Raw genomic sequence first — 11,332 nt, forward strand, 5'->3', positions numbered from 1 at the left:
CCTTATAACCTGAATAGTAATCCTAGATCTAACTTCTTTAAATCATACTTGTTAACCCAAATCAATCATCCTTGAGTAATTGTCCTGGTCAAACAAGTTTCTTGTTTACTTTTTATTTACTGTTTTAAAAAATTTCTAACCTAGCTTAGTTAAGATAAGATCTATTAATTCCTCAGTTCCATGTGGATTGATCTCTAAATACTACAATGGATCTTTTTTTTATGAGAGTAATATTGCTATAAGGTAATTTGAGCAAGTATCAGAAATTCTCCATTTAAATTGTCGGTATAATTATATTTATCACTTGATTTTATTTTCTCTAAGTGTTTAAGGAGATAGTTTTACGGTTGGACTTTTGTTAAACAGATAAATCCTGATATAAACTTTCTTTTCTCTCCTTAATACAATCTTTTTACATGCTGACGAAATGTTTTTGCCCTAATTCTCCTTTTCATACAGCATTTTCTATCAGAATTTCGAACTCTTTTTCATTTACCAACTTTCATAGCCAGCTACACGCATCTAAGAGGAGATAAAACCTAGTTTAATGATTACTAACCCCTTATTATAACCCTTTTAGTGTCTAACCTACAATATGTCTACTCTAACTCTTTTTTTTTAATCGACACAAAGAATGTTTGGACATTTAAATTTACTAGGATAAGACATTGCACTTTCAGAGAGTGAATTTATATGAAAATATTAAAGAAATATTTTAAAGAAAAATAAATTTATATTCGTGATCCAATTAATATTTTGGCACTTAAACAATTTTTTGGGTTACAATGAAACAATGTCAGCTCAGTTTTATATCATGGTTGAAATTTAAAAGTTAACTATGGTATGAGAAATTTACGTTCACATGTTAATTCTATCTATTTTCAATATTTTCTCCTTTTTTGTCACTTTTTTCATTTGGCTATTGCTCGATATAAATATTGATTTGGAGTTTATTCCATTTCGTTCTTTTGTTTTTGTCTGAGATTTAGAAAATGTTTAAGATTTAAAATTATTAAAAAGATGCATACTTAGGTTAAGATCCTGCCCCTGTGCAGAATAAATATTTTATATTTATTACTTATTTTATGTTTTTCTACATATATGAAATACTAAAATGTTAATTAATATGAAATAACTAAGAAATCAGTTACCATTATGTAATAAATTAGCGTGCACAATATAAATCAAACAATCACTCTTGTTTATTCGCAATTACTTTAGTGTAAATAAATCAAAATAACCAATCTTATCTTTCTGTATATGATATATAACTAAATATAAATGATATTAACATAGATAATAGTAATACTTTTAATAGGATATTTATTAAATGATATTCTACTCATATAATTTTATGATTATTCTCATACTTGTGTAACAAAATTGTACACCAACAATTTTTTTTTATGTGGGATGTTTAGTGGTTTCAATAATTTATAATCATTTAATAAAACAAAGATTTTGTAAAATTAAAATATTAACTTCAACATATAGTGTTGAATGCAAATATCATAAGTATATATTTTCATATGATGTATAATTTAATTTAAAAAGATATGAAATATAATATTAACATAAACATCTATCAAAATAAAATTATTTATTTCATATGATTTATAATCACTAGAATTTATTATAGAAAAAAATTTCAACTTTGATCACAAAATTTATGTGAGAATTTTAATAGTTTTAATAATTTATACTCGCTTTGAAAATTGAAAATACAACATATACAAAAAATCTAAATTTTTATTATATGATAATGTAATTATATAATTTATTTTAATAATAAAGAATTAAAATGATTAAAATTTTAGAAAATCTTTATTATTTAAAATCATTATTTACCATATATATATATTTTAATCACATTAAGTAATTTTGTAAGTTTTATTTAAGAATAGAAAATATAAAAATTTTTATTTAATAAATGAGTGGTCCACAATGGACATACTATATAATATAAAAATTTCTTACCAATTTAATTTTGGACTAATAAAATTCTCGATTGATTCTTAAGCCGCCACGTAAACAAAATTAGCATTCTAACTACCTGATAATTCAGCAGGACATTTTCTTCATTAGTACAAACTATAAGTTATAACATTTAAATGTTTGTCTATTAATATGTAGGGGATTAGTAGCAATGTAAGGTCCACACAAAAAGTGTAGATAGTTTCCTAATTTCTATATTTTTTTTAGGATTTGGTCTAGTTAACTCTTAAATTAACTGTTACAAAAGAAAATGAGAAAAAGATGAAACGGTAAAATCAATACTATTAAAGTTGAAGTATGCCCTATTGATATTAGTTGAGTCCAATATCTTTTCTAATATAATATAAAAAATCAACTGTCAATACCTTTTATAATTTGATATATCGTAACCACTCTTCTAAATTCTAATCGGATGAAAAAAAAACCTCCCCTCTAATCCTATATTTTAGGGACCCACCACTCACCTACACAAATGAAAACTCATGTTAACCTTTGCAATCCTAACTAAATTTGCATTCGTATTTTTTACACTCACCTGATTTACATTCGTATTTTTTTACTAAAAATAAAAATACATTTGTATTGGACCTATATTTCAATCCTAAGTAAATTTGTATGACCGTAAATCCTTTAACAATGAAGATATCAATACTATTAAAGTTGAAGTATGCCCCATTGATATTAGTTGAGTCCAATATCTTTTCTAAATATATATATATATATATATAAAAAATCAACTGTCAATACCTTTTATAATTTGATATATCGTAACCACTCTTCTAAATTCTAATCGGATGAAAAAAAAAACCTCCCCTCTAATCCTATATTTTAGGGACCCACCACTCACCTACACAAATGAAAACTCATGTTAACCTTTGCAATCCTAACTAAATTTGTATTCGTATTTTTTACACTCACCTGATTTACATTCGTATTTTTTTACTAAAAATAAAAATACATTTGTATTGGACCTATATTTCAATCCTAAGTAAATTTGTATGACCGTAAGTCCCTTTAACAATGAAGATATCAATACTATAAATTTAGAACATGTCCGATTGATATTAGTTGGGTCCAACTCAAAATATACATGTATCTAAATGATTGTTCATGTAACCACTTTGATAAAATAAATTTATAACTTCTATAGAATATGTTAATTAATTTGTAACTTCATCTAATTGTTTTTTTCGTAAAATAATATTGTACATGTAACCACTATACACTATCCATTAATTCTTAAAAACTGTTATTTTTTTAACGATGGGTTTGTATTATTGAATTTTTTAGGAAAAAAAAATTATAAATAATGAAAACTATCAAAACAAAGATAGAAAATGGATAAACCAATAGAATCCAAAGTAAACTGTCAACTATAAACTTTTTTTCTTTTAATATGAAAATATTGTGTACATGGAACAATTTTAAAATATATGCTTTTCAATATGTGAAAAGTCATATACGTATTAAAGTAATAAATAAAATTGTTATGTTTATTTTATATTAACAATTATGTAATACATTTTAATTTTCAAAAATGTATATATAGCATACCATTGGTACAAAGAAAAAAAAATAAAATGAAAGCAAATACTTATACGGTTATGGATGAATCTCTAGAAATAAATAAAAACATGGGAAAATTGCCAAAACGGAACAAAAATTCAGCATCGTTGTCCTTATAGTATAAAACCATCATTTAGTTGTCATTTTAGTATAATTTCTTTCATAATCCCAAAATTAACCCTTGATTAATCTAATTAAACACATTAAACTAATAAAAGTTGAAAAAATAATGTTAAAAACGTTTAAAAGGGAAAATAAAAATAAAAACTTTTATTTTTTTAATAAATAAAAACTTTATTAAACCTAATAAAATAAAAAAAAACATAATTTATAAAAAATTAATAAAAAAGGTTAAATCATCCTAATAAAAAAAAGTTTCCCAAATTTTATTTTTTATACAAAGTTTAAAATGTTTGTAAACTTTTTAATTTTATCAAAATTTTTAATAAAAATAAAAAAGTTGAAAATGTATTTTTATAAAGTTTGTTTAAACTTTTTATTAAAAATTTTTGTAAAGTTTTATTTTTTTTCTGTTTACAAATTTATAAAGTTTGTTTAAAGTTTTTATTAAACACATTACACTAAAAGAATTTTTAAAAAATTAATTAAAAACGTTTTAAAAAGGGAAAATAAACTAAAACTTTTAATTTTTTTAAATTAAAATAAAATTTGTAAAAATAAAAATAATTTACAAATATTTTTAATATAAACGTTATATAAACTTATTAAAAACATTTTACAAAGTTTTATTTTTATAAAAAGTTTAAAACGTTTTTAATAAAAATTTAATTAAATAAAAATTTCAATAAATAAAAAATAAAACTTAAAAAGATAAAAAACTATAAACTAACTTTATAAAAAAAACATTTTACAAAGTTTTATTTTTATAAAAAGTTTAAAATGTTTGTAACATTCGGACAGAAAGTAGATAGCTTTACGATTAGTAGAATGTGCGTTCCACTTATTTAAAAATTTAGTAAATAGTAGAATGTGCGTTCTAAAAGAAGTAGATGAACGTGTTTATTTTAGAAATCGTTTTCTACTATACAATTTTCCGTAGAAGATACATTCTACTTTTAGTAGAACGTATTTTCAAATTTTTATTTATCAACTTTTTGAAAGAAAAAAAATACCAGCTTGTGTATATGGTGGTTTTATTAATTTTTTATATTTATAATATTTTTTTTTCTTTTACAACAGTATTTATTTCATTAGTTTTCAGAAATACAAAGGATAAAAAGGAGAAAAATTGGACCAAAAAAGGTTTATACCAAAGGGACAACACCCTTATTTGTTTGTTCTCTTTAGGTAATTTTCCCTAAAAACCTCGCAAAATTATTTTCTTTAACAAATATATTTTAATAGAAATTATATTTTTAAAAATGTTTATATATTTTATGTATTTATAAAATTATTTTATCTTTGTTTTTAAGGGATGTCAAGATTTTGGAATTGGAAAAAGTTATTATCTATCTTTATATTATTTTAATTAGAAAATTTAAAATTTATATCAGCATATTTTATTAAAATTTTAATTTTAATATTCATTATAACTGAAAAATTAATTTTCAAACTAAATTTATTTTTAAATATCATAAACACATCATATAATATAAACAAAAAAAACTAGAGAAATTGCATCGTATACACTCCACTTATCCCATATTTAGGTGTATACCTTTTGTCACTGTTTTCCACTGTTGAACGTTTTACGTGGACTATTATACCCTTAGAGACAAAGCGTTCCTCAAAGTACCACCAACACATTTTGTCTCTCCTATTTCTTCATTTCGTCGCCGCCGTGAATCACCACCGCCTCTTATTCATCTCCTTCCTAACTTTCTTCACCTTCCTCTTCTGTCTCACTCTCTTTTCATCCTCACTCCACTTCGCCGCAACAACCTCCCACTCTCTCTTGTCATCTCCACCGTCCTCCTCCCTCTCACCGCCCATCCTCGCCGCACTTCTCCATTACACTTCTTCATCGCCACCAAACACCTCCATGTCTCTCCCGGAACTCTCCGCCGTCTCCACCGTCATCAACTCCCTCCGCGACGCCCAGCTCCGTCCCCAAACTTTTCGGCAGCTTCTCCTCCGTCTGCGTCTCTCTCCTCCGCCGTCAAGCCTACCCCGCTTTAAAATTTTTGTCCATGGATTTATAAATCCATAAGGGGGTTAGGGTTTAGTTTTGATGAGAGGGTAGAACTTGAGAGGAGAAAAGGAAGTAAGGGCTAGCTCACGCCGTCTCAGTTGTCTCAATCGCCGCCTCCGCTCGCTCCACTACGCCCAACTCCTCCGCCGTCAAGCCTCCACCAAGCGATCTGCCTCCTCAACGCACATCTCCACCACGATGTCGTCCCGCCATCCCGTCTCTCAACTCTCTTCCCTCTCCCACGCCAAGATCTCTCTCCTCCCTCCACTCCTCCGGCTCCTCTCTACTCAGAAGTTGCGTTCTTTTTTTTTTACTAGAGTTAAGGATATAATTGTTATTTTAAATGTTGTGTACCTACATATGTTTGCCTAGTTTTACTGTTTAGGGTAGATAGCTAATTTCCTAATTTTTTATGTATTTTGAGCAAATTAAAAACTAAAAATATAATATAAATAACCAATCCGGGTCAGGTCAAGATGTAGTTTAATCTTTAAATCCCCACCACCATAGCATCTTCCTCTCTCTCTCTCTCTCTCTCATCTACGGACTCCAGTGATCAATGGGACGTCTCTTTCTCTGCATTTGATCTTTATTTGACTTTTCTCCTTGTCCTTGTTCATCTTTCAAAACCGGGGCTTGACAAAAACAATCATCACTTCCTTATCTTCTTTCTTTGAAACCCTCTGGAAACAAAAGCTATAGAGAGAGAGAGAGAGAGAGATCACTTTTGGTGTTCTTTATTAGCAACTCTTTCAGGCAACACTCTTGGACTTATGCTACTCTTATTGTTTGTGTTTATGTCGATGGTTATGATGATTTATTAATCTTTTCCAGATTTTTTGGGTTTAATTGTTGTCTGAGTTTAGATGAGATTATTACTTTCTACACTCTTTCTAGATTATTTTGATGTCTTCTTGTCAAATCAACTAAAAGGTTTTTATATTTTCTTTTGATATTTCAGTTTTTTTTCTTTTAATTTCTTAAGTCAATGATCTCATCGATGGATCAAGACGAATTTTGTCTCCAATTAATTAAGGCTTCTCTTCTTCTTTTTACTTCATAAAAGTCTGGTTGTAGTTAATTGACTATAGGAAGACAAAACTAAATATTAATAATTCTTTTTCAGGTAACAGAATCGGATTGGATCTGGGCATGATGATGTTTAACGAGATGGGCATGTACGGAAGCATGGATTTCTTGTCTTCAACATCTCATGCAGAAACCGAGGTGTGTCCATTTCCACAAGACCATCCACTGGTTGAAGATGATTACACAGATGATGAGGTGGATGTTGATGAGCTTGAGAGAAGGGTGTGGAGAGACAAGATGCGTCTAAAACGCCTCAAGGAGCAGCAGCAGAGCAGGTGCAAAGAAGGAGCCGACGCATCGAAACAGAGACAGTCGCAGGAGCAAGCCAGGAGGAAGAAAATGTCGAGAGCACAAGATGGGATCTTGAAATACATGTTGAAGATGATGGAAGTTTGTAAAGCTCAGGGCTTTGTCTACGGTATCATCCCTGAGAAAGGAAAGCCAGTGACGGGTGCTTCCGACAATCTTAGGGAGTGGTGGAAAGATAAAGTCAGGTTTGACCGTAACGGTCCAGCCGCCATTGCCAAGTACGGAGCAGAGAACAATAATATAGCTGGTGGAGGGAGTAATGATTGTAATAGTTTGGTTGGACCAACACCACACACTCTTCAGGAGCTTCAAGACACAACTCTCGGATCGCTTTTGTCGGCGTTGATGCAACACTGTGATCCTCCGCAGAGACGGTTTCCTTTGGAGAAAGGTGTTCCGCCGCCGTGGTGGCCTAATGGGAGAGAAGACTGGTGGCCTCAGCTCGGTTTGCCTAATGACCAAGCTCCTCCTCCTCCTTATAAGAAGCCTCATGATTTGAAGAAAGCTTGGAAAGTCGGTGTTTTGACCGCCGTTATCAAGCATATGTCGCCTGATATTGCGAAAATCCGTAAGCTTGTGAGGCAATCGAAATGCTTGCAGGATAAGATGACGGCGAAAGAGAGTGCCACTTGGCTTGCCATTATCAACCAAGAAGAGGTTGTGGCCCAGGAGCTTTATCCCGGGTCATGTCCTCCTCTTTCTTCTTCATCTTTGGGAAGTGGATCTCTTCTCATCGATGATTGTAGTGAGTATGATGTTGAATGTTTTGAGAAGGAACATCAACAGGGTTTTGATGTGGAAGAGCTAAAACCTGAGATAGTAGTGAGTATGAATCATCCAACAAGCTTTGGGATTTGTAGAATGCAGCAGTTTCCTGTAAAGGAAGAAGTCGTGGCCACCGTGGGAAACTTGGATTTTGCCAGGAAGAGGAAGCAGAACAATGATCTGAATGTGTTGATGATGGAGAGACCAGGTTTCACTTGTGAGAATGGTCAGTGTCCTCACAGCAAAATCAATCTTGGATTCCAGGACAGGAGCTCAAGGGACAATCACCAAATGGTTTGTCCTTATAGAGATAATCGTTTAGCATATGGAGCAGCACCGAAGTTTCATACGAGTGAAGTGAAAGCTGTAGTTGTATCACAACAGTCACAACCCTATCCTCAGCCAGTCCAACCGACCGACCTATCAGGCTATGGAGTTCCCAAAAATGGGCAAAAGATGATCACTGAGCTAATGGCTATGTACGACAGAAATGTCCAGAGCAGCCAAGCTTCAAATCAAAGCATGATCGTTGATTCAACAGCAGCTCAGAATTACCAAGAACAGCAGCTTAGTTTCAACCGCAATCAGATGTTTATGCAACAAGGGAACAGTGAGATTAACAATCAGTCTCAGATTGTGTTTGATTCGACCTCGTTTGATGTTGCATCATTCGATTACAAAAATGACTGGCAAGCTGGAGTTATGGAAGGAATGGGGAAGCAGCAGCAAGATGTATCAATATGGTTCTGAGTGTAATCTCTTCTCTGCAACATTCTTTCTTATTAACTGTGTAATTAAATTCCATGTTACTTAACTTCTTGGAGTTTATATTCTATTGGCACCAACACTCATCTATATTGTTGATGATGATGAAGCCATCTCTTTTGTGTGTGTGTGTGTGTGTGAAGTCATTGAGTCAGCTTATGTTTAATAAACTCATTATCATTTGGTCATCTTTGTTAATGCTATTTGAGAACAATGATAATAATTGTTTTAGTTATAAGCTGTTTCAGTCTTGGTTTTAAGTCCCATGATTAAAAAAACTAGATAAATATATATATATATATATATTACTAGGTGATTTTTCCGTGCTCATGCACGGGTACAAATATTTATAAATTAAATATGTTACAACAGTTGATTGTTATTTAATTTTAATTTTGAATTAATTTATAATTTGTATGCATAATTATACTAATAATATTATATTATTTTAATCAGACATATGAATTTAAATAAATTATCATTTGGGTATTGGATTGCATCAATCAATTTCTCTAAATTGAACTAATATTTTTTATTTTAATATATGAAAATTATGATTATTTGCTTTTACTTTGGTTGTTATCTTAGATATGTAAATATATTTGAAGAAAATTATGTATAACTTAAGATATATTGTGCTTAAAATGAAGTAAAAATAAACTAAATATTTGATTCCAAAGTACAAAAATTAAACTATATGTTGATTTTTAAAATAAAATATTAGAAAGTAAAACGATAATCAATTGGAAGTTACTTACATAAGTAACTAATACTTTTTGGAAGCTCATGAACATATATTAATATTTGCAATAACTAAAATATTTAAATAATTTTATGTCTTATATATATTAAATGGTAAACTGAAATTTATGCAAATAATCCTAAAATGAGAATTTAGATTTGCGTTGGTATTTTTATTATGGTTATATTAACTGTGACAAACATAAAACATAAATTTAATATTAAAAACATTTTTAATAATGATAATATATATATATCTACCTTGTTAAATTATATAGTGTTATGTTATTTAAAATATTTTAATTATTTGATCAAAATTTAATTTTACTTTATTTTAATATCTCTTTAAAATAAACAGTTTAATTTTTTGTGATTGTATTTTAGAAATCATATTATATAAGTAAAATATAATTTATAGATTACGAAATCACATTATATACAAATATATATTTTCATCTAAGAAAATATAGATATAAATAAATATTTTATTACTTCAAAAGTATATTTTATGTTATTTAAAATAGTCTTAAATGGAATATTTCTATTTTGTGAAATTTACTTTTTTAATGAAATCATATTATATAAATATATATTTTCGTTTTTAATTTTTAAAAAAACTTTATAAATGTTTCCTTTTTATTATATATGTTATTTGGAAAAATTTAAAAGAAAATTAAATAAAAATTTCAATAATAGTATCTAAATGTAATTTTTTTAATTCATTAAGGGTATCAGCGTAATCAACTATCGTGAGAGTTAACGTGAGCGCGACACATAGGAAACTGACTTCTCAAATAATATTATAGAGATATATATATTAACTTTTAGAAAGAAATAACAACTTTGCTGTATTAACCTTACAAATAGATTAAAAAAGGCAGATACATATATTTATTTATGCATGAGTAACCAAAATCAACAAATTCTGTCATTTCTGTTGGTTGTTATTCGTAAAGTCAATTCACAATCAATATTTTAAGGAAAAAGCACATGGGTCAGCCATATTGTTAAGCTTATAAAAAGCATATTCTATAATATAAGTTATCTTTTTCATTGCTGTAGAAAGTATATTATCTTATAATTTTCTTAAGTCAACATCCATTAAATAATAAATCAACAGGTAGTGTAACGTTTAGCTAAGAATTGTCTGCTGATTCTTCTCCACAGGCATATTGTAGTATAGTTTTATCCACATTGTAAAGACCCAAAATAGATATTTATAAAATAAAGGTGAGGAAAAGCAAAATGGTTAAACTGGTTTTTGGAGGAAGAGAAGACAAACATGGTTGTCTCCTTTAGTTGTGGACAGCCCATGTGATGTGCTTAGTGAAACCCCACCACTCTTTCAGACTCTTCACCGCCGAATCTGACTACATTCATCCACCCGTTTTGTTTGTTTATTTCTTTTTATTATGTATTTCATGTGATAGCTAGCTAGATGATGCAGAAATAAGGAATCTAATAACCAACTTTTAAATCTTAATGGATTCTATAAACATGGAGAAACAGCAAAATTGCCACACACAAGAAAAATGTTAATGCAAAGTACATTTCTAAAACAGGATAGTAGTGTCGTGGCTAAACTTTCGAGAGTAAAAAAGTTGAAATGTGAACCAATATTTCAGTATGAGATGATTCAGAAATCTCAACTTTACGTTTGAGATGTAAAACTTGTAGCTGTTAATTTTATAGGAAAAATTCCATAAAAATACATCAATTAAACTTCTCTAGCTACCTGATTTAATACTTAAATTAGATAATTTGCTTATTTTAATACACTTTTAAAATTTATGCTCATTTTAATACCACAACTATGTTCATTTTAATCAAAATACATTTAAGTTTCAAATCAAAACTTAAAAAATATCTCTAAAATTCAAAACAAAATCTTCAAAATTTCAAATCTATATTAAATTTTAATAATAAAAGTAACTAACTGGATTAAATTTA

General features: G+C 28.9%; 1 protein-coding gene across 1 annotated transcript; it reads left to right on the forward strand.

The window, feature by feature from the left end:
- Positions 1-6,215: 6,215 nt before the first annotated feature.
- LOC108847927 (ETHYLENE INSENSITIVE 3-like 1 protein) lies at positions 6,216-8,831 on the forward strand. The gene is made up of 2 exons (XM_057006587.1): positions 6,216-6,469; positions 6,840-8,831. The coding sequence occupies exon 2, from the start codon at positions 6,866-6,868 to the stop codon at positions 8,624-8,626; it is 1,761 nt and encodes a 586-aa protein (XP_056862567.1). The 5' UTR covers positions 6,216-6,469; positions 6,840-6,865; the 3' UTR covers positions 8,627-8,831.
- Positions 8,832-11,332: the final 2,501 nt, after the last annotated feature.

This window comes from Raphanus sativus, chromosome 3, assembly GCF_000801105.2.
Source record: "Raphanus sativus cultivar WK10039 chromosome 3, ASM80110v3, whole genome shotgun sequence".
Lineage (NCBI taxonomy): Eukaryota > Viridiplantae > Streptophyta > Magnoliopsida > Brassicales > Brassicaceae > Raphanus > Raphanus sativus.